Source organism: Ascaphus truei, chromosome 4, assembly GCF_040206685.1.
Source record: "Ascaphus truei isolate aAscTru1 chromosome 4, aAscTru1.hap1, whole genome shotgun sequence".
Taxonomy (NCBI): domain Eukaryota; kingdom Metazoa; phylum Chordata; class Amphibia; order Anura; family Ascaphidae; genus Ascaphus; species Ascaphus truei.
This window is the reverse complement of record NC_134486.1, coordinates 273,089,570-273,106,174: the sequence shown is the minus strand read 5'-3', so window position 1 is coordinate 273,106,174 and position 16,605 is coordinate 273,089,570. Positions and strand designations below refer to the sequence as shown.

Below are 16,605 nucleotides of genomic sequence, written 5' to 3'. Positions count from 1 at the left end.
AGTGTCTAGGATTTGTTTATATGTTGAGTCTTTAATTTTCACCTCTAAAATCTTGTTTTGTCTTTGAAGATCTTCCACCTTTTTGGGTAGGGAGTCCAGGCTATCTTCCACCACGCTCACCCTATTCTCAGCCTCTTCCACTCTGGCTGCATGCGAGATAAGATTTTCTCTGAGTTCTTTTATTGCCTGTTGTATTTTGTTTGAGTTAATTTCTAGTTTAGGCATGATTTCTTTTGCCACTGCCTTGGCTAGAGTTTCATAGTTTAATCCCTGTTGGGAGAGTTGAGGATTGGAGGAGTTAGTGTCTCCCTCATGCTGGTCTGATCTCCTTCCCTCGTGGCCGTCGGCCATTTTGTAGTTCTCCTTCTTTTCCCCTTTTTCAGACTGCTGCTCTTTTGGGGCCATGCTTCCACTTTTGGCCAGATATCTCTCCATAAACCGGAGCTCTGCGACGTTGCCTCTTTGTTAATGTTGTTTTTAGGCAATTATTTGCAGATGTTTAGCTGTTATTTTGATTTCTTCCTTCAGAGCCAGCGGAGCGGTTTCACTGCCCTGGCGCCATACCGGAAGTCGTACCTCCTACTTTTAATGTTTAAAAATGATAAGTGCTAGAAAAACTGTTATATATCCTTGGGCAGGAGGGTGGGGGGGGGGTCTCCCAAAGTACATTACTTTACATTTACTAATGTTGAATGTCATTGGCCATTTTACCTTGGTGGTGGCAGAAGTCCAGCAGCATCCGAGTGCCACCTGACTTCCGGTATATGCAGCCATGTGATTGCTTTGGTAGCGACCACATGGCCATGATCCCACCCCAAGATGGAAGTGGAGTGCCCCCTCTTCTGTTTTGATCAGGCTTACTGCTCTAAGGTCAGCCACTAGAAAACAAACATTTAAATTATGACATAACTGGTACGGCATAGGGGACTCTGGTGTGCCGGGTCCCATGCCATACCAGTTATGTCAATAGGGAAGCGAAAATCTTAACTGCCTAGTATCCAAGTCTAGAAAGATATTTTTCTAGCTCTTCACTGTGTGATTTTGACTTAACTATTTTGAAAAGTTTTTGGACATTTGCCCATTTTGCTACCTTGCTTTATACCCTTCCACCTAAATAATGTATAAATATACTAAAGCATGCAGGTCCTACTACAGGGAACCCCACTGTTTCATTCCTTCCAGTGTGAGAACTGACCATTTAGTCCCACTCTTTGTTTCCTGTCCTTCAACCAGTACGATGTTTCCACTTATTTCAACACTGCTTAGTTTTTCGTGAGGGACGTTAATAACAATTTTTTGAAACTCTAAATACACTATGGGAGCTATGTATCAAGGACCAGGGGTGCACTTGGTTGTAGTACTGAGTGCAAGTGGTTAATCACTAAGCACATAGCAGCTAAAAGAAAAGCAAATTTTCCTGATTAAGTACAATCCTAAATTGGATCAATTACACCATGCTATAAGTGGAATAGTACCTATTAGCATAATGCTAAACAGTCAGAAGATTGCTGTAGATGAAAAATAATAATGGATGTCTGTGGAAGTGCCTGACTGAGGCAGCATGCTGTAGGCTGGTGGAAAGGAGGCTCTCCTGACAGGCACTCCAGAAAGCACCCTCCCCATGTCTCTGAAAGGCATCATTAATCCTTTAAAGCAGCATGTAGAGTCATGACCTCTGTTCCTCCACTCTTGTCTCCTTCCCCCACACCTCTCTCCTTCCCCCACACCTCTCTCCTTCCCCAACCACTCTCTCCTTCCCCCAACCCCTCTCTCCCCTCCCCTTCCACCTCTTTTTTCCCCCTGCCTCACCTCTTTCTCTCCCGCTGTCACGCCTGTATGCCCGCAGACCTGGCTAGACCCCAGTACTGAGGTGGGAACGGTATGATACCACACACCCACAGCAGTGGGAGCAAGCCCGGAGTGTGGTATGGCATTGCTGGGCCTGTTGGAAGAGTTGTTAGTTATACTTGCAACGCTTGGGGATGTCCGTAGGAGTAGTCGTGTCCGTGTGCCAATGTCCAGGAGTCCAGAGGTTAGAATCGTCAGAGTATAAGCCAGGTCCTTGGAAGCCAGAGGTAAGCGAAGTAGTATGCGTAGCAGGGTTCAAGGGATACCAGAGAGCAGAGTAGTCCAGGACAAGCAGGGGTCAAAGCCAGGGAAATCCAAGATAACACAGGAGCAGGAAACAACAGCAACACAGAGGGAGCACAGCATAGGTCAGGTACACACAGGGAAACAGGAACTATGCAGAGTGAGGAAGAAGTGGACAGACAGGGGTTATAAAGGAGGGCATACCAATAGGAGAGAGGGGAGGAGTAGAGAGAGAAGTGGGAAACGACAGGGAAAGGACAGGGAGAGAAGAGGAGGAGACAGAAGGGGCAGTCAGGGGAATGGCCTGGAAGGCTTGGGAGGCGGAGACATGGGGAACAGGATACGAAGAGCATGTGCGCGCGCCCTCTGTAAGCTGGGGATGCACATGCACATGTTGCAACACAGAGAGGGACCGCATGGAGCAAGGGAAGGACGCAAGAGGAGCACGAAGCCCAGAGAAGGGGAACGCGTGCGTGACTTGCGACCGCGAGACGGCATGCAGAGGCAGAGAGGAGGGAGCAGGTGGATCAGGGAGGCCAGCGGAGGAGCGTGTGCGCGTGCCCATCGTGGGCTGAGGGAGCGCACGCACCGGTCGCGTCACCAGGCGCGCAGAACGCCGCGCCGCTGGCACCACGGAGGGAGGAGGCAACAGGACGGATGCCACCACGGGGGAAGGTAATGCGGGCACCGTGGGAGAGGGAGCGGCGAGGATCATAGGAGGGACTCAGGGACCGCGTGGGTATGCGAGACCTGTGGGGAACGCGCTGTGGCAAGGGGAGAGAGGTGGAAGGCAAAGGAGAGGAGTGGGAAGGAGTAGAAGGGGCAACAGGAGATGGGAAAGAGGGACAAGGAGGGGAAGGAATCTCCTGAGTCGTCACACCCACCTCCTACATTTCTCTCCTCCCTCCTCTCTCCCCAATCTCTCACTCCTTACCTCCTCACTCCTCATCTAACTCTCCTTGCCCCCTCTCTCTCCCAATCTATCCCTACTCACCCATCATCCTCCTCTCCATCTCTCTCTCCCCTCTCTCTATCTCCCCTCTCTATCTCCCTCACCCCTATCTCTCTTTCCTCTCTCTCTCTCTCTCTCTCTCTCTCTCTCTCTCTCTCTCTCTCTCTCTCTCTCTCTCTCTCTCTCAATACTCCTCCCCCTTCACCCTCCCAATTCTTCTTCCTCCTTCTCCTTCCCTCCCTCCATCTCCTCTCCCATCCTCCCCCTCTCTCTTTCCTCTGCCCCCTCTTCACCAATCTCTTCCCACCGCTCTACCCATTTCCTCTCTCCTACCTCTCCCTCCTCCTCTTCCTCTCGCATCCCCTTCCTCATCCCTTCATCCCCTCCTCTCTTCTACTCCTTCCCCCATACCCCCTCCTCCTCAATCCTACACCCTCTACTCATCCTACATCATCCCCCACTACCCCTCCTCCCCTGTACCCCTCATCCTCTCTCTTACCCACTCCCTCTATACTCCTTCTCCCCCCGCCCCCTTACCTCTCTCTCCTACCTCCTACCCCCTCTCTCCTACCCCCTCCTCCTGCTCCTCTCTCTTACCCCCACCTCCCCCTCCTCTCTTCCCCACCTCTTTCCCACTCTTCTCCCTGTTCTCTTCTCCCCTCTCCTCCCACTCGCTTTCTCCCCCCTATCTCTCTCATCCTGTTTCTCTCCCCTTGTCCTTTCCCCCCTCCACCCCCTTTCTCTCCCAATTTTCCTCCTCCTAATTCTCCTCTCCCAATTTTGCTTCCTGCTGCACCTCCCCTCCCTCCTCTATTCTCCCTTCCCCTCCCCCAACTCCCTCGCCTCCTCCTCTCTCTTACCCCTAACCCCTCCTCCTCTTTCCTACACCTCCCCCAAACCCATCCTCCCCTCTCCTACCCCCTACCCATCCTCCTCTCCCCTACCCTCTCCCCTCCAGCTTCTCTCTCCTACCCCTCACCCCACCTTTCTTTCCACTCTTCTCCCCATCTCCTTCTCCCCATTCTCTTCTCCCTTCTCTATCTTCTTCCTCTCTCTCATCCTGCTTCCCCCCATGTCCTCCCCCTCCAACCTCCACCCACTTTCTCCCCCAATCCTCCTCCCCTTCTCTCTCCCAATTCTCCTTCCCACTTCTCCTCCTCCCCTCCTTCACTCCCCCTCCCGATTTCTCTCCCCCTCTGTACCCCCTTCTTCTCCCTACCCCTCCCCTCCATACCCCCTTCTTCTTCCCTACCCCTCCCCTCCTCTCTCATACACCCTTTTTTCTCCTGCCCCCTCCCCCTATCTCCTCTCCTCTCCCCTACTTTCTCGTACCCCTTACCCCCTTCTCCCATATCCCTATCCTCCTACTTCTCTCTCCTACCCCTCCCCTCTTACCTACCCCGCCTCCTACTCCCTCCCTTTTCCACCTGTCACTTACCCCTCCCCTCCTCCTCTCTCCTAACCCACTATCCCCTCCCCCCTTCTCTCTCCTACCTCCTCCCCTACTCCTCCCCCAACTAACTCCCCTCCTCCCCACTACCCCCTCTCCCCTACTGCCTCACCCACTCCTCCCCCTCCTCTCTCCAACCCCTTCCCTTACTCTCCTCTGCCCCTTCCCCCTTCTTTCCCCTCCGCCCTCTCTTTCTTCCACTCTTCCCCCTCTCTTCTTCCCCCTCCCTTCTTCCCCCAACTGTTCTTCCCCAACCCTTCTTCCACCCCCTCACTTCTTTCTTCCTCCCTTCTTTCCCCCTCCCCCTCCTTCCTACTTCTCTGCCTCCCTCTCCTCTTTCCTCCCCTCTACTTCTCCTCTTCTCCTACCCCCTTTCCCCCCTCTCTCTTCTCCCCCTCTCCTTCTCTCCCCACATCTCATTCCCTGCTCCTCTAATTTGTCCTGGGCCCCATGGTATCTGTTGACAGTCTATATTATCCATGTTACTACTTTACTAATCCACACTATTATAACAGATTTTATAAACTCACTATTACTCTCAGATAGCACATCTCCTTTTTGTTCATTACTAAGCAAATTCTCCTATATTAAGCCGTGACCTATCACTGAAAAACTAATTTCAGAATAGTCTATACCTGTCTCTAAAGGCTTACAGCACAATAACAAAAGGCGATTTTTTTGTGTGTGTGTGTGTTTGTTTATGACGGAGCAATTTCATGCTTTATGTAGAAGAGACAAACTCACAAAATGTCATATTCACGGGCTATTATTCATTAAACTGTGAGATTGTATTTCACCGAGAAAGTGACAGGCAGCAATCTCACCTCTCTCTTCTCCTGTCTAGCAAAAGTCAAAATTGGAGAGGCAAGATTTCTGACTGTCACTTTCTTGGCAATTTTGTATCAAATATGCACAGATCTGAACGTAAATAAAATGTAAAATTGTGCCATTTCATAATTTTTATCAAGTCAAATTTAATTCCATTCCAATTTTGGAAGATTTTGCATTGGTAACATTGGAGTTTAATAAATAAGCTCCCGAGTACAGCATATGCACCAACTTTGGAAACAAATGTAGTAATAAGCTTTAATTAATTAATTAATTTTTGTATTCAATTACCCCGCCCCAATCTTACCTAGGCATCGGTGTCATGATGCCACGTTGCCATGGCAACGTGATATCACATGACCTCTCTGCGTCATTTGACACTGCGTTGCCATGGCGATGCGTCTCCAGAAGCCGCCGGAGCCAAGGTAAGTGCAGTTTTCAGAGGCCTTCGCCGCTTCCCCCGGCACTTAATTTAAGTGCCTTCAGGAAGCGCAAGGGAGCTCTGTAAACCCCGCACTCCCGGCAGACAATCTCGGGGGTGCGTGCCGCCCAGTTTGCGTAACGCTGAAATAGGTAATACTCTTACCAAAGAACACTAGCAGCAGTGGAATGATCGCTCCTAAAGTTTGTATCTAAATTGTAATATTCGTGAACTTGTTGTAAGCTTTAGGCATTAGCTAAACTCACAACTAACACAGCTCCCTAACGGAGGCTGATGTCATTGCGTGCCCAACACACGTTTCCCTCCAGCTACGGAGCTTCGTCAGGGACAGTTTAGTTTGTTGGCTAACTTGATGCTAATTAATTGATTTCCATCAGTGATTAATTAATACCTCTGTATACATTAGTATATTCTGGCAAATTAGTTGAAATTCAGTGCCTTATGTTGTTTCTAATCCTCACGTTTTGAAATGATACTTTCTGATAAACAAAAAATATCTCTGCACTATGGAGATATTTCTTTTCTTTGCATCTCCTCATCTTGCCGGAATCTGAGTTGGAGTACATCCTTACCTGAGTCTAGAGGAATATACACACCACAGTTAACTGATGTTGCCCTAAAACCACTTAAATCTTATGAGTAGGCTGCACAGAAAAGCCAAGATTGCGCCTTATTGGATTCACATATTATTATGGTCTACACTTAGATTGTTGCGTTTTGTTGTTTTTTTCTCCTTTTATGCTCCCCCTGGATTGTGAGAGGAAATTTCTACATTTTGGGGACAAGTGAAGACAAGCCCTACCAGAGGGTTTGAGCAGGGAGTTACAACGTTTATTTCACCACCTTTTTGCACATTTATTGGCACTATTATTTACTATTGCATAAATATTTGCTGTTTTACGTATACTGTCACTTTATAGTTAGTGACCACTTTTAGTGTTTAGCGCCTTTTTTTGCACCATCACTCAACGCATAAGTACACATATATATGAATGCACACACAGCTGCCTCTTACACATACAGCTCAACCCTGTTATAACGCGATCTGCTACAACGCGGATCTGCTTATAACACGGTCTGAGCGTGGCTCCCGTTTTTTAAAAGCTACGCTGCATTTTTTTTGGCAAACTTCCAGGAGTTGTAGAGAGGAATGTCCTACCCTTTCTAGCTTGCTTGCAGCTGCTCAGGGATTGGCTGTTAAAACATTAATTTTACTTTTTGCCCCTTCATGTACAGTTATGGGGTTCATTTGGGGTTAATTATGGGATATAACTACAATACTTATAAGCAATCAAAATCTGTGTAAACACACACACACACACACTCCCCCTCCGGTGAACGCGGAACCCCTGAAAGCAGTGGTCATTTTTTTCCGCGATCCCGTTATAACGTGGTCGCATTATGTGGACCTCAAGCATTGCGTTATAACGGGGTTCAGCAGTACTAATGTACAATGTAATGATATCCTTATTTACCAAAAAGAACCACATAGTATCTACACACACTAAAAGTAATGCAGCACCCTCTTAAATGTCTACACCTACCCACACCAATGGTATACACTTCCATTCCACACACACCTATTATAAAGCGCTGTATACACTGTGGGCACTTTATACATTTATATTTACACACACACACACACTCTTACATCACTAACGTTCAGGGACCATTTAACATCTTAAGTCATAAATCGCATACTGCACAGGAAGGAGGGATAGGCTTCAGTCACGGATACATTCCAAGATGCACTGTTTTTAAGGTAAAACCTCTCTTGCTTTATCCATTGTAACACCGCCGGAAGAAGAGATCAGTGAATCTCGAAAGCTCGCAACAAATAAAACATTTCGTTAGCCACAGATACGGCTACTGTGTAAGCTATTAACACAGTAGCCATCTGCGTTTGTGCAAGAGATCACGCATGGGCAGACGGCTACTCTGTTAATAATGTCTCACAAAAAGATTGTTGGAGGACCACAGTATCTCCACGTTTTTCATAGAAAAAAAAATCCACTGCTAGATGAGTGAATGAGCTAATAGATGAGTGGATTCTATAATTCAGCAGGAACAGGTAGAAAAACGGCAGTGGACTATTGCTGTGGCTAGGGGGGACATTTAGTCCAATCTTTTAATGCAATAAATATTTTTGCTGTTGCAACCGTGAGCCTCCTCCTGGTCTTCTTGGCAGTGCACTGCCGTTTTTCTACCTGTTCCTGCTGCATCATCTGGTGGATTGCACACCATTCATTTATCTGCTGTGGGAAACTCCTGGAACAAAAAGTGAGTCTTTTCTGTGGGTTGCCATACCCTGCTATTCTCACCATATGGGACTTTGTCTGTACTAATCATTAGTGGTGCCAGTGGCATTAAGTACTTGTCCCCTAACCCTATTAGGGCAACTTTATTGTACATACACAGTACATTGGGAGTTTTTCAATTGCAGACGTTATAATTATAAGGACTTGTTCTTCTGATGCACTGGCGTTCTATACATCGATTCTATAATTCAGAATTATGGTCATTAAAACTAACGCCAATGTTTTTACATGAGTAAAACCTAGCTTAATATCACATTATTTACTTTCGTGAATACAACGTTATTATTAACATGCGATAACTTAGGGTAACTTTGTGTTAAATAGGCTAACATTGAATTTGGCCCTTAGTTGTCTGTGATAGCAGATAAGTGTTGGGCCTATACGTGCAACTAAACAAAATGTTAATTTTAAATCAAATTCATTTGTGATCTTGAGACATATTTGGCCCTATTTTCTAAGAAGTGATACGCTATCAAAGACCTTCTATACTGGAACATCGCACAACACTATTAGAGAGAATAGGCAATGAAGGGCCATATTTACTAAACTGTGTTACTCCATAGGACACCCTCAAGTACAAAAGAGTTGCTCTGTATAATCGAAAGGCCATTTCTAATTGGCAAAAGAGGTTAAAATGACCAGCTTTCAAGTACGTTGGTACATATACATAAAAACAACATGCAGACCAGTAAATCTACATTTCAATCTGTCATTTACTGATGTATAGGTAAAAAGACAGAGGACTAATATAGGACCATAGGGCCATATTTGCCAAGATGTACTACTCTGCAAGATAATGTCCATGCTGGAAGATGCCTTGCAGTTCATTCGTTTGAATGGGCCATATAGGGCCATATTCATGAAGCCTTGATGTAAGGGTCTTATGGAGCAAAATCCTTAGTAAATGTAGTTAATTATGTTTTACCCAACACATGAAACCATGTGCCAAACTTATTTAATTCATAAGCATAATTCATACTTTCAAGCCTCTTTCTTCAGATGTTAACTTTCTTGCTGATCCTTAGTACCAGATAGTCAGAGCTTAATCAATGATATACCCATAATATATTAAATCATATCTTCACACATAGTTAAGACACTAGGAAGTAGACAGAAGAAACTCCTAGAGACAGGGCCGGCTTTATGGCGGTTCCATCGCTGCTATCAGAGTACTTATAATGTATGGTACAAACATAACAAAGGGATAAGTACACCATAAATGAGATAGAGAGATAGACACATACAGCTCAACCCCGTTATACCGCGGCCCGTTATACTGCGAATCTGGTTATAACGCAATGTGAACATGGCTACCAATAATATGCAGCACTCCTACCATGCCGTTTTACAGCCTCTCCTGCTGTTCCCTGCAGGGGTGACCATGGCTTGCTGGCTGCCTGTGCCCCCCCCCCCACCCTCCTCGGCTCCGGTGTCAAATGACGTCACGGGGTCGCATGACATCACGTTGCCATGGCAACGTGATGTCACCCCGCTGCGACATTTGATGCCTGTTACCATGGCGACGCATCGCTCTGATGCTCTCCTACCTACAGCCTCTTCGCTGATTTCTCCACGGCAAGAGCACGCCGACAGCTCCTGGTGACCTGCGGAATGGAGTAACTCATTCAGTCTTTTACATTCATTTCACCACGGATTGCAACACACACACACACACACACACACACACACACACACACACACACACACACACACACACACACACACACACACACACACACACACACACACACACACACACACACACACACACACTGTCTCTCTTTAAGGGAGCTGGCTCTGATATTCCTCTCTTCTGTCATCTGGAAGTTCACAGCAGAAGCAGGGAGAGGAGAGCTGCCAGCTTCTGCCGGGTCAGTCCTGCGTGGGGGTCCCGCTTCGCCTCCGGGTTTGGGACAGCTGGGAGAGTTATCCCAGCTCTCACCCTCTGGCGGCCACGGAACCCCTGAGAGGTGCAACTCTGGGTAAAAATGTTTTTTTAACGCGATACGCTAACAACGTGATGTGCTTCTCAGGACCCCAAGCACCGTTTTATAATGAGGTTGAGCTATATATAATATATATATATATATTATTGGCCCCATGTTTTGGCTACCCACTGGAGTCGTTATCATGACTTTATAAAGGCTCCAGTGGGTAACCAAAACACTTGGCCAAAAAAAAAAAAGGTTGTGCATATTTACGGTGTGCCAATCCCTTTGTTATTATATGTGTGTGTATATATATTTTATATAGGTGAGAAAGATCCCGTCTGCGGACCGAAACGTCGGTTATGGTGTCTTGGTAACTCACAATATATTTCTTGATTATCCATTGGAGTGCTGCCTCTGATTTTGTTTCAACGCGGTATAGTATTGCCTATTATATTCTACAGGATTTGCACCCACTATATTGACTTTTTTTGACGGAGTGCCTGCTGTTCCTTGCTTTATTATATATATATATATATATATATATATATATATATATATATATATATATATATATATATATCTAACACACAAAAAAGACAAAGACAATCCCCTTAATAGCACTCTAAATTACACCAACAAAAAAATAAAAAGGAAAAATATAGCTCAAAAGAATCAAATGCTTTGTCGAGATTGAAAATGAACAGATTTTTAATTTGTAAATACAGCAAGACACACTAACTTAAAAACATAGACATACTGAAGACAGCCAAAATAATATCTGTGAAAAGTGACTATATATCAAGGAATACTGTGTACCAAACAAAAAACTAAAGTGTATCTGAATAATAATAAATATGTATCTGTATATATACTAATTAATGATACTAAAGAAGTTTAATAAGACAAAGATTAAAGAAAATACATATATATATATATTACCCACTGGTATAGATGCCTGATTCTATGATGTAAAATACAAATCACAGCATTGGAATAAATATATAATCAAAAAACAACCAAGGGAAAAGAAAAAAAAAAGGGGGAGGGAGGCATACAGGGGAGATCAAAAAATAAGTCTCACACCCTGAACAGTATTACCCAAAAAAAGGGGATTGAAACACTGACTACTGATGCAGCAAAGAATTAACACATAATAGCTATGATAAACATATGAGCAAACAGAAGCAGAACATATAAAGCACACAATAGTGTGAATCACTGCAAGGACAAGTGATGCCAAAACAGCGGAGAGAGATAATACTCAGCTGTAGCTCAATAGCAGGAGGCATCAGTCCATGATAAGAAAGTCAGCAGTGTTGCATCGGTTGCTCAACTAGTTTCACCCGTCGGTGGGCTTCTTCCCAGATCACTCTGGGAAGAAGCCCACCGACGGGTGAAACTAGTTGAGTGTTAACTGAAGACAGCCTTCATGTGATTTTTTCCTGTTGTGACTTTACCACTGAACTAATGCAGCAAAATGGATTTCCCTACTCTATTCTGAGCAACCGATGCAACATGTTCTGCTTCTGTTTGCTCATATGTTTATCATAGCTATTATGTGTTAATTCTTTGCTGCATCAGTAGTCAGTGTTTCAATCCCCTTTTTTTGGGTAATACTGTTCAGGGTGTGAGACTTATTTTTTGATCTCCCCTGTATGCCTCCCTCCCCCCTTTTTTTTTCTTTTCCCTTGGTTGTTTTTTGATTATATATTTATTCCAATGCTGTGATTTGTATTTTACATCATAGAATCAGGCATCTATACCAGTGGGTAATATATATATATATGTATTTTCTTTAATCTTTGTCTTATTAAACTTCTTTAGTATCATTAATTAGTATATATACAGATACATATTTATTATTATTCAGATACACTTTAGTTTTTTGTTTGGTACACAGTATTCCTTGATATATAGTCACTTTTCACAGATATTATTTTGGCTGTCTTCAGTATGTCTATGTTTTTAAGTTAGTGTGTCTTGCTGTATTTACAAATTAAAAATCTGTTCATTTTCAATCTCGGCAAAGCATTTGATTCTTTTGAGCTATATTTTTCCTTTTTATTTTTTTGTTGGTGTAATTTAGAGTGCTATTAAGGGGATTGTCTTTGTCTTTTTTGTGTGTTAGATATTTATATCTATCCCCTAGCACCATTAGTCTCTTTACCTTATATTTAAACTGACTTGTTTTTGGATCAATTTATTTTTACCAAATTAATTAGTCAGTATTATTTAGAGCCTGAGTTAACCACATATATTTGTGTTGAGCAACACACCTTTTTGTGTGTTTTATATATATATATATATATATATATATATATATATATATATATATTAGAAAAAGAACAAAAAGCACTCCTTAATAAAAGTCACTGGTGTGGGTGAAGATCCTATAATGAAGAATAAGCAATACGATACCGTTTGGAAACGAAATCAGCAGGCAGCACTCCAGAATTGAACAAACAAGTGTATTGGTTTTGTGTTTATTTTTTCAATACACTTGTTTGTTCAATTCTGGAGTGCTGTCTGCTGATTTCGTTTCCAAACGGTATCATATTGCTTATATATATATATATATATTACAAAAATAAAGACCCATCATGTGTTTTTTAGAATATGAAAATTATAAAAAGCATAGATAAATAACTTACACGAAAGTAATCACTGCATGCGGCCAGCACTGCCTTATGAGCATGGAATTTCTGCTCTTCAGCAACAAGAGTAACATCACACAGGATCCCATCATTTCTCTGTTGGTTTAGAGCAGACAGGACAGCATCCTTGTGTGATATAGATTGGCAAAGCCTCTGACCTGTTAGCATTTCTTGAATACTGTAGGCAATAAAAGAAGAAGGCAGACATGTTAGTGACATGTTAGTGACAAGTGAATGCAGACACAAATTCTATAAAGACTAACCATTTTCTAAAATTAGTTACAGAGCATTTCAATTTTGAAGCAGCAAACCTGCCACAAACACACCCCCCCCCCCCCCCACACAAACACACCATAAGACTAAATGGAATATTTACAGTATGTAGCTTACACAAAATCCTTTTCTCTATCACTTGCTGTGGCAAGATGCAAAAGAAAGAATTGGTGTGTATAGCATTTCAGTGACTTTTGGTACCTATACATTAAAACAACATACATGTAAGTAAATCCACATCTAAATCTATGTAATTTACAGGTACTACACAGTTAAAAAGATAGATTAAATATATAGGACCATATTTACTGAGATATGTTACTCTTAGATACCTTATGGCCCAATTCAAGTAAATAGTCTGTATGAGACAACTCCCAACACATTCAGTATAATGGGTTATAAGGCGCCATATTTACTACGCTTTGCTGGAAGGTGTTTAATGAAGTAGCTCTGTTTAGTGAATATGGACCATAATCTTAATGGACAAAAAAAATCAAGTTGACTGCATGATGCATATTTCATTATCATTTGCTTATATTGAAGGACCAAACTAACCAAAAACCATTGCTCAGCCCATAGGCTTAATTCTAGAGGGAGGTACACACCAGGGAATGATTATCTATAACCACTAGAACAGAAAAATAATCCTTTATATGTGGCACACAATCTCTCCTATGATGAGGTGAGCTATAGATACATATTAATAATTCACTTTGATTTACATTAGATTAAAATAAATATTCCAAACTAGAAAACAACAATGCCACAATTAAAAGTTTGTAGCTATTCCACATATACTGTAGGTGGTAATCTGAACCTAAATTCTCACACTGTCATGTTCTAAACCTGCAGTACCCATACTTGTCCACCGGGATTGCTGCTGCTCTGCTAGCTCTCTCAAGGAACATTCCAGACCCTGTAACCTGACACCTCTGCATCTGTGCTATATAAACTTACTCTTCCTGTCTGTCAGTGCCTGTTTATACTGGTTCCTCACCTCCTGCTAGGTTCTTGTGTTTACTGCTATTGCTATTATCCTGTTCCGGTCTCCTCATTGCAGACCTCTGCTTGTGACCCTGACCAGGCTATCTGCCACCTGCCTCCGACCTCCGCTTGTGACCCTGACTGACCAGGCTATCTGCCACCTGCCATCCGACCTCCGCTTGTGACCCTGACCACGCTATCTGACGCCTGCCACGGACCTCTGCTTGTGACCCCTACCACACTCCCTGCTGTTCCTGCCACTGGGATCCACTCCAGCCGAAGATCAACCCTTGACACACACTCACCTATAAGTACCTATAATGGTAAAAAGTACTCAATTAAAGCTTGAAGCTTCAGATATTATGCATAATTTTTACCAAATACGTAAGGTCTAATATGGATACAGTACAGTAAGATTGTAGCTAGCGTTGTAAGTCAGTGTCAATTGTAGTCCTTCCCTTAGTTAGTGATATTGCAACAAATAAATTAGAATTATTGTAACAGTTCTCATAAACTCCTAAAGTCTGGTTAATAAATGAGGAGTATAAATAGCAATAAAGTAATCCACTTGGGAAGTAGATTACCCTGGTAAGAAAACATAACCAATTTTCACCCTGCAGTTAAATGAGCCCACCCCGGTGATCACTGGTTGAAATGAAAGGAGGTGAGACAGTGTAGGAGTAGAACATGCAGCTAATAGGAAAGAGCACAAGGTGCAGAAGGCGCCATTAAAAACGTGCTTATACTCTTGTAAGAGATGTGTGCAGAGGTATGCAATGGATACCATTTTAAGATGAAACTAAAATTAGGCTTTATTGCGCATGATCCTTTAACACAGCAAAAACATTCAAAATAAACAAAATAAAGGCCTACTCCACTTTGGAAAAAATCTACACCTTTACTCCGTTACTCCGTCCCTCTCTAATTCTTTATCTGCTCTCATGCAATATGGCTGCCTATTTCAGAAGAGGAAGTGGTGTGGCTTCCTAAATGTTTGCTATAGCAACCCAAGGAAGTTTAATACATTAAAAAGGGCAGAAAGAGAGGAAAAAATGCACCATTATCTAATACACAAATTATTACTTTGTTTTAAACATAGGATTTGGATTGAAATGCTGCTTTAATGATATTTATATACTATCATTTTTTTTTTACATGGTGATGGAATTTGTAGTTCACGTTTTCTGGTGAAGTTACTGATAGATACAGTTTATGAGTTTACATAGTAATTGTAAAACCTCTCTCGTTAGGTTGATGCCTTAACCAAGAATGAGATGCAGTCTAAGCACCTGGGGGTTAAATAACTGTTTTCTGTAAAATTGATAGCCACATTAAAATAATTATTATTCTATTTCATTCATTTTCTCTCAGAGTGGGTAATTCTATATTGTTTCAATGTGAGCGTTGGGGATGCTCTTGGCAAAAAAAAATAAAACAGCTCGCTTTGGACAAAATAGAATTTCCCCCTTTCTATTGTTAAACGTGTATTTTAAGCTTGTGTTCAAATTAAAAGTGATTTGATTTTATATTCTTTTAAAACAAATTATTCTGGTGTATTTTTTAATTTGGAATAAGCCCAGTTATCTGCCAGTCATATTGTATTGTTAACATAATTGTGTTAGAGGCATATTGATTGAAGGAAATAGAAGTACTGTCTATCACCCCATCTTTGAACTCCTTGGGCTGTGCTGGTATTAGTGGTATTTTTATGTGTTTAAGTATAATTTGATTGTGAGTCAATGAAGCTGTGGCTTTTACAGGACCAGTTATGGTTCTGTATGTCCGGAGTTATTAATCCTGAGTGCTTTTCAACCTTTGTGGTCTTTGATAGCAGGGACGCACTGGACCTTTACAGTCCCCTCACAAGAGGATATTCTATGTGGCATGATTCCGTCACAGACATTTTACAGTGAGATATTATTTTTAATTCCAAATAAAATGGATTAGTCCTCTTGAGGCATACAGGGCTGTCGACAGGGGGGAGAGCCAGGACAATGTCCCAGGCCTGGCGGTTGCAGGGGGCCTGGCCGGTTGGCGCAGGAAGTTGGGCCCAGTCAAGCTCAAGTTCTGCATCTGGCTGCCGAGCCTGTGGTTGCTGCAGGGCCCTGGCTCTCCCAAGCTGCTTCGGGCCCTTCTCTGCCAGGCCGGGCCTCTCTCCCGTTGGTGCGTGACAGAAGCTGAGCTTGACTTCCGGCGGGCCCAGCTTCCAGTGCACACCAGTGGCAGAGAGGCCCGACCTCGTAGAGACAGAGTGGGAGAGAGGCCCGGCAGCAGCTGGGTAGAGCCAGGGCACCAGAGCCCTCAGACCACCCCAAAGGTAGGTGTGTGTGTTATTGTATTTTGTGTTTGGGGAAGTGTTGTATTTTGTGTGTGTGGAGGGGTTGTATTTTGTGTGTGTGGGGGGTATTTTGTGTGTGTGTTTGTGAGGGGGGGGGTATTTTGTGTGTGTGCGGGGAGGTATTTTGTGTCTTTGTGGAAGTATTTTGTGTGTGTGGAGGTATTTTGTGTGTGTGGGATATTTTGTGTTTGTATGTGTGGGCGGTGTTGTATTTTCTGTGTGGGGGTATTGTATTTTGTGTGGCGGGTATTCTATTTTGTGCATGTGTGGAGAGGGGTATTGTATTGTATTATGTGTGGGGAGGGGTATTGCATTTTGTGTGTGTGGGGTATTGTATTATATTT

General features: G+C 43.3%; 1 protein-coding gene across 6 annotated transcripts in view; it reads right to left on the bottom strand.

Annotated features, from left to right (window-relative positions):
• Positions 1 to 16,605, bottom strand: part of KLHL32 (kelch like family member 32) — a 236,107-nt gene that overhangs the window by 158,762 nt on the left and 60,740 nt on the right. For 4 of the 6 annotated variants that reach the window (XM_075597508.1, XM_075597504.1, XM_075597505.1 and 1 more), the window contains one exon: positions 12,664 to 12,844. The exons of the other annotated variants lie outside the window; for them this stretch is intronic. In XM_075597508.1, coding sequence (XP_075453623.1) covers positions 12,664 to 12,844 — 181 coding nt within the window. The remainder of the gene's footprint in view (positions 1 to 12,663; positions 12,845 to 16,605) is intronic. 6 annotated transcript variants of the gene reach the window in all.